This window comes from Podarcis liolepis (assembly GCF_965112155.1).
Source record: "Podarcis liolepis genome assembly, chromosome: 16".
Taxonomy (NCBI): Eukaryota; Metazoa; Chordata; class Lepidosauria; order Squamata; family Lacertidae; genus Podarcis; species Podarcis liolepis.
Genome location: NC_139567.1, coordinates 44273431 through 44294123, shown reverse-complemented (window position 1 = coordinate 44294123; position 20693 = coordinate 44273431). Strand labels below are relative to the sequence as shown.

The window sequence follows — 20693 nt, the reverse complement described above, 5'->3', positions numbered from 1 at the left end:
CAACTCCCATCATCCCTGAGCTCTGGCCTTGCTTGCTAGGGGTGATGGGAGTTGTAGTTCAACAACATCTGGGTACCCACAAGTTGAGAGAGGCTGATAGGGAGTGGGTGGGCTTCCCTGGTTGTCCTCTTAGAAAGCTACAGTGGAGACCATGATTTCAGTAGAGTTGGTGACAGCCGGGGGTGGGACTTGGGGAGTGAGTGAATGAATCCCCTCCCAGAAGACGCTGGGAAGGCGGCAGGAGCGACGGGAGAAGTGTCTCTTAGCCTGCAGTGTCCCGGAGGCAAGGCAGGAGCCCCATGTGCCTTCCTACCGCAGAAGGGGTGCTCTGCACATGTTCTTGGGTCTCCCTTATTCCGCATTTGCACTCGCGCTCGGGTGTCCGGCCTTTTCTAGTGGGGCAGCCCTAATTTATATATAAAGCGAGTACAAGGCGAGGCTCCCTGCATTCTTGTGAGCTTTGAGGCCGGTCACTTCCGCTCCCGAAAGGGGCACATCGAGGTTGTATTTATCGTGCGACCTGAGACGCGGCTAGGAAAGCCCCGCTGCTGCGCTCCGTGGGGCCCTTTCCCCCTCCGACCCTCCTCCTGGCCGGCCTTCCGACGGCCCCGCCACACCGCCCGCCCTGCAGCGCTCCTGGGCCCGAAGCCGACCCGGAAGGCAGCTGCGGGACGTCCCGGCCCGCTCTCGAAGGGACTCCGTCGGGGCCGCGCTCCCCCGGAGATAGGAAATAGTCAGAGGGGACCATTTTGCTGCCGGGATGGGCCACTCCCTGGATCCAATTGAGAAACCATGTTTGAATCTTCCTCCCTCAAGTGAGAGCAGCACGTAGGAAACAGGGGCAGCCCGGACCGCGCAGGGCAAGCGCCCCCCTCCCCGCAAAAGAAACACACGTACAAAACGCCGCAGGCACGTGCAGGTTTTTATTTTGCGAGAAATACGTTCATTTTACTGCGCCGGCCATCGCTGCAGCAGAGCGGAGAGTCCTCTGCGCGGAAGAGAGCCGCTTGCAGCAGCCTTGCAGGGTAACCTCGCGCGGATATTGCGGGTTGGGGTCAGGCCCCATCATAATAATAATAAATTTTATTTATATCCCGCCCTCCCCAGCCGAAGCCGGGCTCAGGGCGGCTAACAACAATAAAATAATACAACATTCTAAAACCATTACATTATAAAATTAATTCAAATCATGAAGAGCGGCAGGCCCCAGGGGCGCAGCGACCCTCAAAACCCCACTGACTTCTTTGGCCAGCTTCTTGTTTCTACCCGGAAGTGCACCGGATATGACCCTCTCTCCTTTTTGCGTAGCTCTGCGTTCGCTCCCCGTTGTTTGCATCACGTGCTCAGAAGGACGCGGCCTCTTGGCACCCCAGCCAATCAGGAGGCGCGCCGACCTCGTCCCCTGCCCCGATTGGCCGGAGCGGTCACAAGAGCGGAGCGAGCTCTTTCCTCCGGTCTCGCCCGCCTCTTCTTTCTCGGGCAGCCGCGATGGAGGCGGAGGGAGGACCGCGGCATCTCAGGTGAGGGCGCGGAGGGGGCCTCCGGCTGCGCCTGCGCGCGGGGGACCCGCCTTGGGGAAACCCCCCTTTGGCCCCCGTGCCCCCGGCGGAGTCAAGGGAGTCCCTGGGCATGTGCAGAGTGCGCCCGAGCCTTCCTGCCCCAAGGGGCGCCCCCACTCCCGTTGTTGGGGAGGCGAGGGCTGCTCCCTCGAGGCTCTTCCGCCCCCTTGGGCAGCAACCCCTCCCGAAGGATCTCGGGGCCCCGTGACCGGCCTCCGCCCGCGGACAGGCGCTCCTTCTTACAGCCAAGCCGCGGCTCCGGAGCGGGAGTTATGCTAATCGCCGCGGGAAGCGCGAAAGCCGATTTCGGCTTGCAAAGCACCGGCTGGGATTTGAGTCCTTCGCGGGCGGCTTATTCAGCAGGTGCTGCGCCTGCTGCCAAAGGGGCTCTCCGGCCCGCACTTGCCACATCCTCCGGGGGCGGTGGTCAGGTGCGCCCGCGGAAAGGCAGGCAGGCGGCCGGGAACACGCCCAGGATCGGGGGCTGCCGGGCTGCCTGCCGGTGGCGCTTCTCCCTCCTCCCGCGGGACGGGGGTCTGGCGCTTAAGTCCCAGCCAGGTCTTCCTAACCGCGGCCCTGCGCGGCACATCCGCTTTCTGCCTTTGCAGCTCCTGTATTTACGGGGAACCTCCAGTAGATGTTGGGCTCTAGTTCCCAGCAAGCAGCGGAGTCAGTGCTCAGGGGTGATGGGAGCTGTAGTCTGGCAGCCTTTGGAAGGCCACCTGTCTCTGGGCTACATCCTGTGCCTTGTGGAGGGCTGACTTGGGTGGGGAAACAGGCCACATATGTTTTCCCTTCCCCACACTTCTCTGACCACAAGCTAAGCTCCAACAGCCACCTCTGAACCCCCAAACCCCTTCCTAGCCAGAAGCTGTGTTAATAAAAGCCTCCTGAGGGGGTCACTTGTCAGATTTGGTCCCTGGCTTGGCAATCCCTCCATGTGGGGCACGTGCCTCAAAACCAGTGATTATACCTCCATGACACAGTGGCAGAAACATGTGATTGGCCTCAGTTAACAATAGCTTTTCATAACTCTCCAGGCTCCAGTAGCATTAAATCTTGGCGCGTGGCATGGGTGTGGGGGGTGCACCTTGAGGGCTTGCAAGGAGAGGAAGAGGACGTCCCTTCCTGCCTCAGAGTTGCCTTCTGGTGCGGTTGACGGCTTCCTTGCTTAGCTTGTGCCAGAAGCAAGGCTTAATTCTGCCTACATTGACCCTTCTCTGGCTGGGGGGCGCCTTGGGTGGGGAGTGGGGCATGCCCCTCTCCTTCTGGCCCCATGGCATCTTTGCAGCCTGAAGAGCCGCTTCAGGACTTGCTCTCCGTCTCCTTGCTGGACCTGGAGGGCACCCCCTCTGCCTTGCGCAGCCGCTCGGCCAGTGTGAGCAGCACGGGCTCCAGTGGGCGGCTGCAGCTGCGGCAGCGAGTGGCACAGCTCATGGCTTGCGTGGAGGACGTCAGCTCCGATGACGAGATCCACGAGGAAGTCTCACGCACCATCGACGAGGCTTTTCTGATCTGTGGGAAGATGCAGAAGCAGAAGCTTCTAGGGATCAGGTGCCCTTCCCAGGCAGACAGGCTCTCTCCAGCGGGGCTTTGGTGTTTTTAGGGCAGGATTACAGATAATAAGGCACGAGGAGGGGAGAGATAAATGGGATGACGAGGGAGCCTGTCCCCACCTGTTTGTACTTCAGCTGCACTGCCTTTTGTCTGTCTCTGAAGGTTGCACTTGGTGACTTGGAACGTGGGCACAGCTGCTCCCCCTCCTGATGTCACCTCTTTGCTGCAGCTCAACTTGCAAGACCAGGAAATGGACATGTATGTCATTGGGTAGGTATTTTGGGAACTAGAGCTGGGGCTCTTCTTGGGGATATCATCCTGGTCATGCCATCTGCAGAAGCGAGGGGGCGGCCTTCAAGAGCATGGTGCTTCTTGAGATCTTTTGCAGAAGGTCTCTGCAGGTCTCTGGACATAGGGGGAATGTGACACAGGTGAGCGATCTCATTCAAGAAAAGGGGCAGCCATGCAGGATTGTGTGGACTTCAAGAAAGAACGCTCTTGGTGTGTGATTTCACTGAGTAGTCAGTACTCAGTGTGCTAAAATGGTATCCAGAATTGTGCCACTGTGTAGTGATGCACCCTCCCTTCCTCTGCTTTCATGTGGATGCAGGCGATGGGTTGAAAGATTAACAAACATTTTATTGGACAGCAGAGGGACAGCAGCCGCTCCTGCTCTTAGTGGTTCCCAATAGGTCTGGGTACTTTTTGTCAAAATGAGATGTAAGATTACCTGGGTTAACCCTGGACTGTTCAGTTTACAGGAGGTGAACTCCAAGATTGTGAATTTCCTATCCGACATGGCCTTTGATGATCCTTGGAGTATTTTCTTCATGAATGTTCTTTCTCCTCTGCGCTATGTCAAGGTAATCATGTTGATTTGTCTATTGGTGGTCTCTGGCTTACATTCTCCTGATGAATATTCTCTCGTGTGAGGTGTCCTGTCATTTGGGCATGGCCCTGCCTCCTTCCTGACCAGCAGACAGTCATAGATCTGCTGCAAGTGTTCCAGAGTTTGCATTCAGCATAGGGAGGGCACGTTGGGGAGGCATTCTCAGTGACTACCCGCTCCTCCCAGGGACTTGCCAAAGCAGAAACCATTCCAGGCTGGCTTTTGGAATTAAGTGTTCTAGAATTGTCTCTGATGCAAGAAGTAATGTAGTCACAGTGGCTCTGTGCTCCCTCCACTGGTCTGGAGGCAACAAGTGCCTCTGAATACGGTGAATTACAAGCGTGGAGAGTATTTATGCTGTTTTCAGGTCCTGCTCATGGGGAGCAGGTTGGCCACTATGGGAAAAAGGGCAGTGGGCTAGAGGACCCCTTTGGCCTGATCCAGTTGCTGAAGGAACTTCTTATGTTCTTTTGATTTCAAGAATGGTCTAGTCTGGTTTGATTCCAAAAGGCTTACCAACCACCTAGAATTGCAGTGGCTGTGTATTAAATTAAATAAGACAAGTCTACAATTTTGATATTTCCTGTGCTTGGTCCTCAGACACTACTCCATGGCCAGAGTTCTGTTGAGCATTGCACTGGCTTTGGTCAGATGCTCCCCAGTGCCTTTATCAGGGCTGGGCAGGAAGAGATTCTTGATGCTGCCTGTCTTCCATTTATCTCAAATTCCATCAAGAATTTTGGCCCTCAGGGGAGCTTTCCTTGGCCCTCAGGGGAGCTGCAGTCCCCTTTCTTTAGCCAACTGAGCAGTGTTTGGACTCCCTTCCCAGGCCTGGGATTTCCTGGGGCATCCTAACCTTTTCTGGGGGGTCGCTAGTGTTTGTTTTTAAAAATTCTCTTCTGCTCGCAGGTGTCTTCCATACGCATGCAGGGCCTTCTCCTGCTGGTCTTTGCAAAGCAGCCTCACGTCCCCTTCATACGGGACATTCAGAGCCAGTTCACTCGCACGGGTCTCTACGGATATTGGGTAAGCAGCTCACCGTGTTTTCCAGACCTTTTAATGGCTTTTTCAAAGTGCAACTTAGTCTTGGCTTCTGCATGTTGTCTGCGGTGGCTTCAGTGAGGAATAAAAAAACGTATAGAATTTTACTCCTTTTAGTAAAGTTTTGAAACATTTTGTCTGAAGTTATAAACTTGTCAAGGGCTACAGAGAATAATCTGTATGATGATGCAGGGATTGGACCACATCAGAGCAAAAAGTGCTGCCATCCCTGGTGCTAGCAAATTTGCTCCTCACTTCTGTACCCAAAGTACAGTCTGATTCCTGGCTACCTATTTAACACTCATGGTGGCTTACTTCTCTGTTGTCTTGAGGATTCCAGTCCCTTTCTTGTCTTCAAACAAGTTTGGGATTGACCAGGGCTTTTTTTAGCTGAAACTCACCAGAACTCAGTTCCGACACATCTCAGGTGGGCCATTATAAGAGAACAAAGGAGGTATTCCTGAGAAGTTCCGACACCTCTTTTTCTAGAAAAATAGCACTGTGTTTGATATTTATGAATGGTAGGTGTTGCTTCTGAAATGTACCTGGAAATGGAAACAAGTTCAATGGAAACAAGTCCCAAAACAGCCTCAAGCGCTGTTGTTGTGTGATCTGGGGGACCTGATCCATCCGTGCCTTGGCTTCTTATGTCTTGTAGGGAAACAAGGGGGGTGTCACCACTCGCATGTCTGTCTATGGACATACCATCTGTTTCCTGAACTGCCACTTGCCAGCCCACATGGAGAATGCAGGACAGCGGTTGGATGACTTTGAGCGCATCTTGGAGATGCAGCAGTTTGAAGGCGAAAAGATTCCCAACGTCCTGGATCACGAGTGAGTGGCAACTGAATCTGGTCGAGGCTGCCCTGCTGTCTTGCTTCTAGGAAAAGAGGATCCAGCTGGCTTGGCCTCTGCTACATATGTCATTGTCCATTTAGTTTAGGGAGCCTCTCTGATAGCTTTGAACCCAAAGTGAGAGCATCCGGAAGAGGGTTATTTCATGAAGGTGGTGGTGGTGATTAATTTGTTGCTGTTTCCACAAAAGCAACTCAAAGTGGTTTACAAAAATGAACATTAAAAACAATCTTAAATGCTCATCCATAAAATGTGGATTCAATTCAACTTATCCTAATAAAAAGGTGAGCAGAAGGCCACAAACTTAATTGGCACTCCAAATTCCCAGCTAAATAACAATTTTTTTTGCCCAACTCCTAAAAAGAGATAGCGATTGTGGAATTGTGTAGTTTAGGGTTTATTCAGAGCTCCACAGAAGTCCGTTCAAGGGAACAAAATTCCTGGAAGAAGAGAAGGTCCTCAAGCAGAACAGCCCTTGGTCTCACTCCCAAGCTTGGAAGTCTTCCCTTTTGCTCTGAAGCACCTGGTTTTGCGAAGGGAGGGAGGTAAGGTGCCTGGACCAGAGAGGGAGGACCATTTTGAGCATTGTTCTGGCAGCTCTTTTGGGAGCCACTGTAAGTAGTGAGCCTGACTCCACCCCCCCCCCCCCGCCTCCCATTGTGTCACTTTCAAGAATAAGTGATGCTTCCTAATGGGAAAAAAACCATGCAGTTCAAAGTGAGCAAGAGGACAGATAACTTTGCACAGTGGTGAAAGATAATGGAAAGCTACAGAGTAAATGTGCTCCTGAGATGATATGTGCGGATGAATCTGCTATGTCTGACGTCTGCCTTGCAGCTTTCTCCTGTTTTTTTTTAAGCAGTTATTTCTCGTTTCTCCTCTGTGAAGCGTTCTCTTCTGGTTTGGTGACTTGAACTTCCGGATTGAAGATTACGGCCTGCATTTCATTCGAGAATCAATCAATAACAGCCGATTCAGCCTTTTGTGGGAAAAGGACCAGGTACTACCTCCAAGTTCTGTTCTCTCCATCCCTGTGCAGGTGCCACCACCAGGATCTTCTGCTTTCTTCTCTCTTCTGGCTTCCCCTGATGGAAGACCCTACAATTTCTCCTGCTGATTCCACCCACCCATGACTCACCCCCCAAATGTCACTTGGCAACAAATCTGTGAATATTTACATTTTGTTCCCATAATTTTTTGCCTTATTCCTGGTCCATATCTATTTCACAATTGGCTCTAAATTTCCTCCTGGGAAGTTGTGAAACTTGCCTGTCCCATTCCATTATCAATTTCTGTGGAGTAAAATGACCTTCATGTGGATCTCCTTTCCGGAAGGAAGGAAGGAAAGAAAGGCCTCGAAGAGGAGGCTGCAGAACTTCTCATATGTAGGATTCTTTTAGTTGGGCCTGGTTGCTGCTTTGCGTTTCTGTTATTCCTTTCTTTTTATTTATGCAGCTTAACATAGCTAAGAAGAAGGAACCCATTCTTCAAGAATTCATGGAGGGGCCCCTGAAGTTCAAACCCACCTACAAGTTTGACCTGTACTCAAATGACTATGACACCAGGTAAATGCTGGTTATCCCCACAACACAGACATCTTGGATGTATGACCAGGCTGGTGAAGGCGAATAAGCAGAAGAAAGTGGGAGGCAGTTTGGGGAAGGAGAGAGCTTCATCAGTGTCTTGGCCCAGTCCTCCAAAAGAGCTCCAGTGGAATTGGTGTTTGGGATTTTTGCACTAATGTCTGTTTCTATTTCAGGGGGCAGAAGACGCTCTTTTGGTTTAAGTAAGGAGATTTTGATGCCCTCCTTTCCAAATCTTCAGCATTTTAGACTATTAGGCTATTAGCATTTCAAACTGTTGCTGCTCTATTCTCTCCAGCTGCTGGAGGCTTGATCTTAACCTGCTAATTGGCGTGATGGACCTGAAATAAAAAAGAGCCTCTTGCATCTGGGTGCAACGGAGAGTTTCCCCCACAGTGATCAGTGGGGATGAAGGAAGCAGCTGTTCTCCAGCATGATAGCCCTTGCAGATTCAGTTTTGTTGGCTCACTAGGTTTGCTTTCTTGCCTGCCTGCTGGGGCTCCTCAGAAGTCAGGATAGGAAGTGCTTCTGCTGCACCTGCTCCCACAAGGCACAAAAGGGCTCTGCTGGCTGCTGTTCAGTCAGCTCAGCAGCTTAAAGCAGGATTCGTAGGTTGCTCAGCTGCCCCTTGGGTAGCTTAATCCCTTCAAAGAGACCCAGGTGGGGAATGGAGTGAACAGGTCAGATCTTAAGCTACTGGCAACTCCAGTGGCAATAAGAGTTTAGTGCTGCCGAGCAAACTGTCTTCTTCCCACATCTTTCTATCGTAGAATTATAGAGTTGGAAGGGATCTGAAGGGCCATCTAGCCCACCCCCTTGCAGTGTAGGAATCCTTTGCCCAAAGTGGGGCTCAAATCCATGACCCTGAGATTAAAAGCCTCGTGCTCTGAGTCCTCTGAGAATGACCAGGCAGCCCAGGCTGTATTTGTCTCCTGGGGTTATCACCATTTCACTCTGAAGAGACAGCAGAGTTTTTGAAAAACTACCTAGGATCAGGGCCAGAAATGCAGGTGGCACAAACTTCAATGTGGGCAAACCTCTCCTGAGCACTTGATGGTCTCATGACTTACCACGTGGGCCACTGTAAATGTAGCTGATGCAACCTGGCTAACACTTGGTTGCTGCTAGCTCGTGTTGTTTTCTGATACGAAGTTGATTAACCTCCCTTCTTCTTCGTCTGCCTTTCTTTTAGATCTGCTAACATCCAGATAGACGTTGTTTGATTGAGCTATAAAATGAAGGCGGTGGGGGGGGCAGTGTATGCACTGGTTTGCTTTGTCCCCATAATGCCTCTGCTGCTGCCACCATGGATAGCAGCTTTGCTTCGTTGGTGTGTCCTCACTGCCTCCCCTTTTGCAGTGGGAAGAAGCGGAAGCCTGCGTGGACGGACCGGATCCTCTGGAGGGTGAAGCACCTTTTGCAGTTGGCCTCAGAGGCAGGAGAGATGCCAGAAGAGGAGGCCATTTCTGTGTCCCTGCACAGCTACATCAGCCACATGAGTTACGGCATCAGCGACCACAAACCTGTCACCGGGACCTTTGTACTTGAGGTAATGTTCTCCTCTCCCTGAGTGCAGAATTGGCTCTTGGAAAAGGGAACCTGGCCACGACTCCGGTCCCTTCCATCAGAGAAATGGCTGGGCAGATGAAACCCAGCTACAGAAGTCCTGGGAAGGCTTTGCAAGCTTTCCAGCTACCCAAGGTGTATTTTCTGATGGACGCTTTGCAGTCCTGCTCTGTGTCTCAAAGACAGATCACGAACCATCTTATGGTTGGTGGAGAGAGAGCCCTTGCACCCTAAGTAGATAAAGAGGATTGACTCTGCCTTTGATTTCCAGGCCCGTTTAAACTCCTCTCTTGTGCAGGTGCTTGCAAACTGTACAGTGGTGCCTCGCAAGACGAAATTAATTCGTTCCGCAAGTTTTTTCTTCTTGTGAGTTTTTCGTCTTGCGAAGCACGGTTTCCCATAGGAATGCATTGAAAATCAATCAATGCGTTCCTATGGAGACCGTCCGGGGACAGAGGGGAAGCGCCGCGGGCCTTCCCCTCTGTCCCCGGACCTGTTTTAAAGCAAGGGAAGGGGCAGCGGGGAGAATTGTTTCTCCCCGTTGCCGCCCCTTGGTTCAAAAGGGGTCCGGGGACAGAGGGGAAGGCGCGCGCGCGCCTTCCCCTCTGTCGCCGGAGATTGCGGGGCTGGCAATGGGGAGAAGCAATCTTCTCCCCGCCGCCCCTTGCTTCAAAAGAGGTCCGGGGTGCGGGGGCAAGCTTCGTTTTGCGAAGCAAGCCCATAGGGAAATTCGTCTTGCGAAGCAACTCGAAAACGAAAAAACCTTTCGTCTTGCGAGTTTTTCATCTCGCGAGGCATTCGTCTTGCGGGGCACCACTGTAACTGCGTCAGCCTACTGATTTGGGAAGGTCTCCTGTGAAGCTGCCGCACCCCCCAATTTTTTTTTGAGGGTCACTACAACCTTTTTAGGATAGCTTAAGTGGCAGCACGGGATGCGGGTGGCGCTGTGGGTTAAACCACAGAGCCTAGGACTTGCAATCAGAAGGTCGCTGGTTCAAATCTCCGCGACGGGGTGAGCTCCCGTTGCTCGGTCCCTGCTCCTGCCAACCTAGCAGTTCGAAAGCAAGTCAAAGTGCAAGTAGATAAATAGGTACTGCTCTGGCGGGAAGGTAAACAGCGTTTCCGTGCGCTGCTCTGGTTCACCAGAAGCGGCTTAGTCATGCTGGCCACATGACCTGGAAGCTGTACGCCAGCTCCCTTGGCCAATAAAGTGAGATGAGCGCCGCAACCCCAGAGTCGGCCACGACTGGACCTAATGGTCAGGGGTCCCTTTACCTTTAAGTGGCAGCACTTGAGGATTATTAACGTTTTCAGAGTTGGGAGCATGAAGAGTGGCCTTTGACTGCTGTTGAATGGGTGGCTATGGGATTCAGCTTCTTTCCTTTCTTCCAGATGAAGCCTCTGCCCCCTGTTCCACTGGTCAGGCTGCATCCTGTGGGCAACTGGGATGCTGAGCAAGATGCCACTGTCCGCTACTCCACAGCTCCTGAATTCCCAAGCAGTGCCTGGGATTGGATTGGTCTCTACAAGGTGACATTGCCACAGATGTGTACTGAGGGGGGAAGGATAGTAGCTCAACAACAGAGACATGCAGAAGAGTCCTCAGTTGAATTCCTGGCCTCTTGAACTGGGAAAGACCCCTGCCTGAAACCCTGGAGAGCTGTTGCAGTGTAGACCAGGCACCCCCAACCTTCGGCTCTCCAGGTGTTTTGGACTACAATTCCCATCACCCCTGACCACTGGTCCTGTTAGCTAGGGATCATGGGAGTTGTAGGCCAAAACATCTGGAGGGCCGCAGGTTGGAGATGCCTGTTGTAGACAGCACAGAGCCAACATACCAATGGCCTGGCTTCCATTTCCTCTGCTCCTTTGAGGGTGAGGTGTGCTGTGGTCATGAGAAAAACGGTGCCATTTTCTCCTTGTGAAGGAGAGGTTCTCCTGGTCCCTCCTGACAGTGTCAGAGATTTCCTCCTGCCCAGAGTGCCCGCAGTTCCAAGAGGATTTTTGGCATCCTGCAGCCAAGGATGACTAAAAAAGGAGGCAGTGGTGGGTTGTGTGAAGCCGAGGTATCAGGGTGGGAGGGCACTGAGTGACCTGAGCAAAGGGTCTGGTTCCCTTGGGGGAAAGAACAGGCTGCAGACCCTGGCCCAGAAACAAAGGCAAGGCTCAGAGACAAGAGGAGGCTCGTGAGTGGCAAACCTCCTTGCGCCTGAAAATTCTCATTTTGATGGAAGCTGTCAAAAGCCAGGAGACGGATGAGACTTGGTCTTTGGTATGGGAATCTTTTTGATTATTTAGGCCAGTTCTTCTGTCCTTGTCTAAGCCTCTAAATACCACATGTGTTGCCATAATTTCCTTAGAGAAAAGGTTACAAACTTTGTGATAAATCATTGTATGGCCTTGGCTTAATCTTGCTTTTGTTGTCATATTTCCTCATTTCTAAAACCTTGTATCACTCTCAGCAATACTGAAGTGTGAAACAGTTCAGAGTTTGCCTCCCATTTCCTTAGCTAACCAGAGCAAATAGCTCTCACATATTAGACAGTGTTCACTGCCCTGACAACCAAGTTGTGCTCAAGGCAGCTCTTTCCCCTTGCAGGTGACCTTCAAGCATGCAAATGACTATGTGATGTACGCCTGGGTGCAAGACAACGAGATTTCCTCTGAGGAGGATGCCAAGCAGGTGAGGGGGAAGTAGCCTGAGGTTATCACTGCTGGCTGGCTCCTTTAACACTCTTAGACACCTTTCACTCCACCTGGAAAGCTTCCCTGTTTGAAAAGATAAGAAGCTTGGGATTCTCCCCGCAGATCTTGATAGCGGCAGGATATGAGAGAGCCAGAAGTCAAGTGCTCCAACGTATTAGGGACATAGAGCTGCAATGTCATATGGGCAAAATGGATAAACATGCCACAATTAGAGACTTTGGGAGAGGGTTCTCACCCGCAAATTATCTGGCTGATTTACAAATACCTAAGTACAGACACTCCTTTACCCTGGCCAGATTTAACGTTCTGCCCTCTGCCCTGTTGCTAGGCAGATATGAGGGCAAACCATATGCGTCACGCGTTTGCCCATGTGGCACATCGGAAGTGGAAACAAGTCTGCATGTATTGCTGCACTGTAGTTACTACGAGGATCTACGCCTGACCTTTATTGCCCCAGTTCTACAAAAGCGTAAAAATGAACCAGAACTCCAACGTATGAGAGCCTTGATAGAAGATAAGGTTCCTGAAATTACGATCAATGTGGCCAAATTTTGTGTAGCCGCTATTAGGCGCAGGAAACAAGAGCTTTCCAATGTCAATATGCAGGCGAAGGCAAATACTTAATTTTATGTATGTTGTCTAAATTTAAATTGCTGTTATGGCCTAATCTGTATTGAAATTGTCCTTTGTTTTTTCCGGTGCTATGCTTCGCTGACTAGCTGTACGAGTTAATCTGGTCTGTGACCGTTTAATAAAATTTGATTTGATCACTGCTGGCTGCTTCGTTCCAGATGTTTTGCTGAATGCTGACTGCCTTTGCTTTATTTTCCCCAGGTCTACCTCAGTGCTGAGGAGCTTCCAGCAACGGGAGGAGAGTTTCTCCTGGGTTATTACAGCAACACAATGCAATCCCTGGTTGGCATCAGTCAGCCCTTTCAGGTATGGGACTGATGGGCTGACTCAATACAAGCCAGCTTCCTAGGTTCCTAGAACCCCCAGGGAGCTCTTCCCTATCTTCCTGGAATCACCTGGGGAAATGGTTCTCCTCTTTGGATTACCTAGCCTACCTCACAGGATTGTTGTGAGGACAAAATAGAGAGGGGAAGAGAGCCATATATGCCGCCCTGAGCTCCTTAAAGGAAAGGTGGGAGAGAACTGTAATAAATAATAAGAAACAAACACAAAGACTGATCTCTCCTTTCAGATTCAACCAAGGAGAATGTTAGCAGAGAAGGACCTGGCCTGGGACGGAGTCAGCAGGATGCAGGAGCAGCTCTGTGATGAGAAACCACCGTGTGACTTTTGAACTGTGCCACGTGCCCCTGCAGCGGGGTCTGTGAGGAGGGAACCTCCTTCCTCTGCCTTAGAAACAGGCCTCTCTCTGAAGAAGGCTAGAAACACAGAGGGGCATGTGAGTTTGAGCAGCCCAGAGCATCATTTCCTAGGAAATAAATAGTTCTATTGCTGTCCCAGGAAGCTGGAACAAGGCTGTGCCTACCTTCAGCAACTAAAGAACCTTGACTAATTGTAGCTTTCCCAAGAGGATCCACCTTCCAGTGGCCTAGCGCAGGGCAGGGGGCACTTATTCCTGAGGCCGGCTGCTGCTTCCTTTTCCTAGAGGTTATTTTAGGGCCCAGGCAATACACTGCAATATTAAGTAGTCGATGGTTGGTCCTGTTTTTTAAAAACCAGCATTCCAGGATTCAGCTCCCTATTTTTATGAAATGCACTTAGAATTTACTTGGGAGCTGAAATAAACTTTCTATCGTAGATGAAGAGAGTATGCCATCAGTTGTGACATTTTGGTTGGTTGGAAATGAGCAGTCTTGACAGAGCAGTGAAGAGGGAGGGACGTGAGCAGCTCATGGCTTGTGTTATCTTTACTTCCAGCTGCCCCACTTCCTCTGGTAGTTTTAATCTCCAAGAGTTCAGTGCTTGAAATTCTGGAGGTAAATCTACATCCATCCAACCAACCAGCTGACTTTTGCTTGGAATGTGGGAGTTCTTGATGGCCTGTCGCATAAAAAACCCCCAGCCATGCTGGTGATTTCACCTGGGGTTATTTTGAGCTGTACAACAAGGGAAGCCAATGTGGTGCCGTCCAGATGATGTTGGTCCCCCAACTCCTATCAGCCACAGCCAGCATGGCCAAAGGTCAGGAAAGAACAGGGGCAGGTGTTATCTCCCCCTTCCCCTTCTGGAGCAAGCTCCGCAGTAACACAGCCTTGCTGGCACCTTCCTGGGGCCAGTCCTCACCTGGATGCGGATTTCCTGCACCTTTGCACAATTTCTGTGGACCTGGCCTGCCTCCTTCAGCCCATGTTTCTGCAGTGTGTGGCTCCACTCAGCACTCAAGGCCCCTGTCAGGATGGGCTGCTGTGCTGCACTCTCTGCAGCCCCCAAGCTCACAAAGCAAAGCCGGCTAGTTCTTCTCTGTATGCAAGTGATGTGGAGGCTGCTGTGGGCAACATGTTGTGTGTGGATATGACTTGGCCGCTGCAGGGATTCCCTTTGCTGCTCATGCCTTTGCACTCCCAAGGGAGGGAGAGAAATATGGATTCCCCTGCCCTCTGGGCACTTCTCAGCTGCTCCTGTGATTAAAAGGTTTTCCGTGGAGAAAAGGTACCAAACTGCCAAGAGAACAGGAGAAACCTGGGCTGAAATAATTAGTGGTGGGTGTTATCATGGTGGGCAGCCTTTGAGCTCTGAGATAAGGCAGATGCACCCACCAAAATCCTTATGTACAAGCACTTTCAATTTGTCTTGTCTGAATTACTCCTGTTGCATCGGGACTAGTTTCCATTTCTCCCAATGGAGTTTCTGTTTCTGAGAAGGTGGCCATCTTGCTCCCTTCTAGACTGAGACCAAGTGTAAGTATGGGAGGTTTTTGAATGGGGCAAATTTCCCCATGCCTGTTAGCAGGTGAGCTTCAGTCACTGCCTAATGGATTTAAAGTTAAATTGTGGCAGATGGACAGCAGGATTCTTATGTAAATTGGCCCACAAGAAGGGCGCCCTGCCTGGCAAAGCCTGACTCTTCGCTTGAGCCTCGCATTCTAGCTGGGGCAGGAACTTCCTTGGGAGCCAGTGGTGGCAGGTGCTTTTCTGTATGTCACTTTGTTACATGCGTGAAGATATATTGAGAGCGGTTTTTTATTGTCTTTTCGGTAAGCGCCCTCAAGATACTGTCTGGGGTCATTGCTGTGACGGACATATTTTTTGTTTTAATCTTTCTGTTTGAGAGCTCTGTCGCAGCCTGAGAAAGGACTCTCTTCAGGAAGGGCTATAGCTCAGAGCACCTGCCTTGCATGCAGAAGGCTGCTGGTTCAATCGGCAGGTAGGGCTGGCAGAGTCTGAAACCCAGGCAGTGTAAACAGTACTAAGCTAGATGGACCAGGGGTATAAGGCAGCTTCCTCAGTGGAATTTCATTTTCTCCTCTTTTAAGCATCCTGGCCATCACTTCCTTTGTTCTTTGCTGTGCGAATTTAAGATAAGCATCGTATTTGTGTCATTGTATCATGACATCATTTTTGTGTGTGAGAGAGATTCACCCCGAAAATTGTTTGGCAGTCAGGTGTGCTCTGTCAACACAGAACAAGATGTGGCAAAGCAGGTGTTCCATCCTTTCACTGTGCCAAAGAGTCTTGTGGCCTAGGGGTCACACTTCTCCATACCAAACTGGTTCACAGTTCAATCTGCCATTAAATCTAGTCCTGGTGTTGACACCCAAGTGGTAGGAAACACTTCTCATCAGCTTTGATTGGTTTACCAGTGTGCATCTCCTCTTGAGTAATTACTTGGCCACATCTGCAGTTGATAACATCCAAGAACTGTGGGGGACTGACTAGGAAAAATGTCCAAGCTACTGAATATGTATCGGCAATACTTACAAGACTACCACTGGGTTGCTGTTGGTTTCTGGGTGCAGTTCAAGGTGCTTCTCCTACTGTTTTTTAAAGCCTAATTCCTTAAAGGGTACCTGAAGGAGCTCTGCTTCCTCCCATATGAACCTGCTGGTTCCTGGAGACCACTGTCTTAAGGTCCAGCTCCTGGCACCTCACTGTCACGGGTCAGGCAGGTGGTGATTTGGGACGGGGGGTTTTCTGTGGTGGTGCCTTGCTTTTGTGATACACTTTCAAGTGCATCAACTTTTTTTTTTTTTAAATCATGTTTTAGGTACCAAGTAACAACTGTATTTTCCCCCAACCCCTCATCTGTTATTTGCTGTATTTTGCTGCTGCTGCTGCTATTTGTCTTCACTGCTTAGTTTGTATTGTGCTTCTATACTATTTTATTTTAGATGGTAACTTGTCTTGCAGCCCTTGAGGTGAATCACAAATGGTTTAAAGAAGAAATATAAAAATAAATGTTAACTCTGATAGTTACTCTGCCTCCCAGTTGTTGCTGTTGTCTCTGAGCCACAAGGGGGCACTGCAGAGGGCGCAGATTCTGCTGAAATGGTTCCAGCTGTTTCTCGGGCGTGGTCTCTCCTCTGGAAGCTCTTCTGAGTGATGGCAGTGCAGAAGTCTTCACCATCAGTAGGGTGCGCCTGCCTTTAAGTGAGGCATGTGTGTGTCCTGAACCCTGGTGCATGCCATTGCACAAGGGGGAAGGGGGTTGCTGGGGAGACGTGGAGATTGTTAGCGTGAAAAGAGATGGTCCTGCTCACTGCCATTGGCAGGGGACGCCTATCTGGGAAGATTCCCCCCACTCCCCGCTTCAAACTTGGGATGCAAAGTTTTTCCCCAGCTCAAAAGAGTCTTCTGTTTTGGCTCCTATTGGCAAAGGGAGAACAGATCCTCCAGACCACAAAACAAGACCAGAATTGATCACTTGCTTCAGAAATGCCAGTTCAGAAATGTGCCAGGGAAAACTGCTGACACTTTTGAACTGAGTGGGTGGATCTGTCTTTAGTAAGCTAATCTCTCGGCAGAACAATGCTACTACCACCGGCTGCAGTGGAAAGTCGTCTAATTAAATCTTCCCAGCTTGTGGCTTTTCCAAGCCTTTGTGGCAGAGTGCAACCTGGGGTGGGAGGAGGAAGAGGGCCTGTGCTGCGGATGGAAGCAGATAACCAGGCAGGGAGCGGCTGGCTCCACAGGGCAGGCGCAGGGAGCCTGAGAGGGAAGAGATGACTGAGCCAGAGGCGGAGGGGAGGGAGACTGGAAAGTATTTGAGGAGAGGCTTGAACATGGAAACAACTAGGCAACTTTTAAAAAATCTGCTAGGCATACAAGAAAACTGGGAGGAGTTCTCACATCTGTCCTTCCCCCTCCCGGCACTGTTGTTCACTGGTTAATGAACTGAAACAATCCTGTTCGTGGTGTCCTCCAAAAGCAGTGCTACAATGATAGGAAAGATTTGCTTTGACGCAGCCTTCTGTGACCTGGCACCCTCAGGATAGGATGGCCTGCAGCTCTCAGCACCAGGCATCTGGAGGGCACCAGCTGGCAAGGGTTGCGAAAACAATTTTGTGTTCTTTTGTGATCTAGTAAGATGCTGTGAACTCCTTGGCCTGGCTCAGCTCTCTCCCCCCCCCCCCCCTAGTCGCACTGCAGAAGAGCCAATGCAAAGCAAGGAGGAGGGAGAAGAAATCACCACTGAGGTTCACAATGCAAAGAAGAAGGGTTTTGATGTGTGTGTTTAAAAAAGCCGAATCTGGGTTGCTACTGAAACGAAGTACAGTAGACTTGAAACAAGCAGAAGCGTCAGGAGATAAAACTTCCGACAGGGTTGGCATTCTGGGACAGCTGCCAAGGCCCCAAAACCTAACCCAGTTCACTGCCCCAGAGATGCTGGAGCAGCAACCCCCATGGCCTGCCCCCTGTCTTGCGGCACCATCAGCCTCCCACCCCTTGAAGTGGCGGCCACTGATTCCCACCTCTTGCGCTGCTGAGGGGGGCGGGCAGGTAGGTGGTGGCAGAAGCTGCTGCTTGCTCCTGTCCCATTGCCTTTGGTTCGTCCACCTGACTGCATGGGGAAGCAGCAGGCAGCTCCTCCCTGGCACAATGGGACTTGGGCCTAGCAGGTGGCAGCAGCTCCTTATTGCCCCCCCCCTCCACTCAACACACCCTCCAGATAAAGCTGCTTCCACACTGCTTCGCTTCCTCCTTCCTTGCCTGCAGAAATCTTCCTACAAAGCCCTGCCCTAGAAGCCAGTTATGGCTGCCTGCCAAGAAGACGGTTGGCCCCTGACCCGATTGATTGACAGACGACTACACATGCCCTGGAGGCAGCAAAGTGGGCCATCAGTGTTGAGAGCGATGAGACAGTATTTCTGCAAGTTCTCTTCCGCTCCCAATCCTCCTGGTTTCAGAGCCAGAGAAAGATTTTGCAGCGAGGGTGAGGGTTCCTCTTCTCTCCGCTTCCTGAACTGTCTGTGGGCAGCAGCACAGGTAAAGCCTGGCTGCTGGATGTTAGAGGCACGAGAGCAGTCTATGAGGTGTCTTGTGGGGTTTTTAATTCCCAGCATGGGCCCGGAAAGAAGCTAGAGGGTTGGGCAGGGGGGTGTGCGTGTAGGGGGGCAGGGGGAGTCTTTCCTCTTGGGACAGAGCAGAATGTTCTTTCAAGGATTTCTTCCCAAAGTGATTCTGATTTTCTCTCACCCAAGCTGCAGCTCCTCTGTAAACACCCAGCACCGACATCAATCTGCAACTTTTTTGCACAACTGCTGAAGGCCTAGGAGTCCTTTTTCTGGCACTGCATCAGACAGCCACAGACTCATAACTGTCTTTTGTTTAAGTCTTAGGTGCCAAGCTGTACTAGGGAAGTAACAAGAAGTCACGGACTGATTGTGTCCAAGGGTTTTCTTTTTTCCAGTTGCCATGGGCTTGCTTTCTGGCTTTGGACCAGCCATTTATCCCCACTCTGATGAGAAGTAGCTGGTGTGGTTTGCTGGGAAGAGTTGGAGCAGGAGCAAGTAGGGAATGGGAGCCTGAGGGTGGGGGCACCAGCCACCATCGGGAATGACTTGCAATAGGAGATTTTGCTTACTTAACTATCAGCTCTTTAGTGAAATCCTCAGAACCAAAGACAGCCAAAATCATCATCATGTGGCAGGGTGTGTGGGGGAATACATCCATTTTCAGCTAAGAGCAGCAGAAAAACTAGACTCCAAGGGAACTTTTGGGTGACCAAGAAAAGTAATGTGACTTAATTATGTTAGCAGAGTTGGGAGCAACCTTTCTGTTAAAGTGGGTCAAATTTGACGGTGCTGTGTTGGGAGGCTTTCACATGATTGTGGCTGTTCAAACCTTAGTTCGAAATCAGTCCCTGCTCTTTTTACTCCTCTTAGGCAAGGAGGTTGAGTCAACCGTCTTCCACCAATTCAAAATCTGCAGGCTCCTTCAAGCTTCTCCTTGTTAGTGGTAGACAGGCTGGGGTGCTGGGAACTCTGGCTCTACAATTAAGTCCTTGCATTCTGATTGGTGGCTTCCGAAAGTGCGTAAAATGCTATGGCAAGGGGACCCCCAGTGTGTGCGTATGTGTGTCCCAAGCAATGGCATGAAAGAATGACAAACACCTGCTGAGGCCAGCATGCTGCAACTGCCAGTGTGGATGAGGAAGGCCAAGCTCTCTCTTGGGCAGGAAGAGCTCCTGCCAGATGACCCTTCCCTGCCTCCCCCCCCCCCCGCCCATTTGTCAGATACTTGGCAGCTGCTGGCTCCATCAGTCTTCCATAGGCTGTTTCTCAAAGAAAACATTTGTCTGCTTTCAAGTTGCCTAAGTGAAATCACTTGAGGACAATTCAGCCAGAGGGGTAGCAAGTGAAACATTGCAGGTTTCTTCAGACAGCTTGCTCCCCCCTGTCATCCCTTAACACAGGCAGGAGCCATCAATGGTCACCCCCTCTCTTGGGGATAAATAGTGAACCTCTGCATTTACATAGCACAGCTTTATGTAAACAGGAAATGTTTCCAAGATATTTCGCATGTTTTCTGGACCCTAAAATATCCACTGATAAGAGCCATTGTTCCTTTCCCCACTGCTTCCTGCAAACTAAATTATGATTTCCTTGAGACGGCCCAGCCTTAGAGTCCCAGAACATTGTCTCCTGTCTTACCTGATTATCCTGGAACGTGGACCAAGCAAGGCAATTTCTCTGAAGGGCAGGAGACAAAGTTCACGGAGGCTGGCAGGACTCATCACCAAGAGGCAGTTACAGCCCTTGCGGGTGAATTTCCAGAGCACTCCCCATCAGGAAGCAGTTGCAGGGTAACACTGCAGTGTGGGAGGAAATCAGTAGTGTATGTCCACCAGATCATTCCTTCATTCTCTCTTCCTTCAAAACCTGAATGGGGACTGACCAGGCACCCCACCAAGAGGGGGAGGGAGGTTGCAGCATAGTTGTGACACCCTTGCAGTCTCAACTGCACTGTCAACAATTGAAGTATATTTAGCTATTTCACTGGATGCCTAACTAACTCTGATTTCCGCAAACAAACCTCTGTATAGGTTTCCTACCTAAGTCCACCAAGTTCAAAGCCTTTCCCTTTCTTCCTCCTCCTCACTGTCCCATTGCATTCGGGATTATGCCACTCTTTCTTACAGCCAGTGACACACCAGAGCCAAGGTGGCTCCATAAATAAATATAAGATTCATCAGAACTGTGAGACATCTTGGAAAACATGAAGTCTTTGAAAGGACACTGTTATTTTATACTAGAAGGCAACTTTTCTCTTTCAACACAAGCTTGATACCTGGGCGAGGGTGCCTCTTCCCACCCTGGTTTGGGTAGTGTACGTGACAGCTGAGCTTGATACCAGTCTATTTTTAAGAGAGGTGGGATTTCAATCTCTGATGAAGGATTCAGTTGATTAATCAGACCAATTAACCCTAACTCCACCTTGAACCCTTAGCAGGAGTGATTCTAGCACTAATATAAGCTCAATTTTATCAGCAAAGGCGGCAGATGGGTAGCAAAAGCCAACAGTAACA

The 20693-nt window shown here is 50.5% G+C and overlaps 1 protein-coding gene across 2 annotated transcripts; it reads left to right on the top strand.

The window, feature by feature from the left end:
* The first annotated feature begins 1365 nt into the window (after positions 1–1365).
* Positions 1366–16141, top strand: INPP5K (inositol polyphosphate-5-phosphatase K). 2 transcript variants are annotated; one of them, XM_083480188.1, is made up of 13 exons: positions 1366–1520; positions 3279–3386; positions 3871–3979; positions 4915–5031; positions 5705–5880; positions 6790–6901; positions 7357–7466; positions 7661–7687; positions 8844–9033; positions 10443–10580; positions 11650–11733; positions 12591–12695; positions 12961–16141. In XM_083480188.1, exons 1-13 carry the CDS (start codon positions 1489–1491, stop codon positions 13060–13062), a joined length of 1410 nt encoding a protein of 469 aa, XP_083336314.1. In that variant the 5' UTR covers positions 1366–1488; the 3' UTR covers positions 13063–16141. The 2 variants fall into 2 exon arrangements, with proteins under 2 accessions (XP_083336314.1, XP_083336315.1); XM_083480189.1 differs by lacking the exon at positions 7661–7687.
* The last annotated feature ends 4552 nt before the right edge of the window (positions 16142–20693 follow it).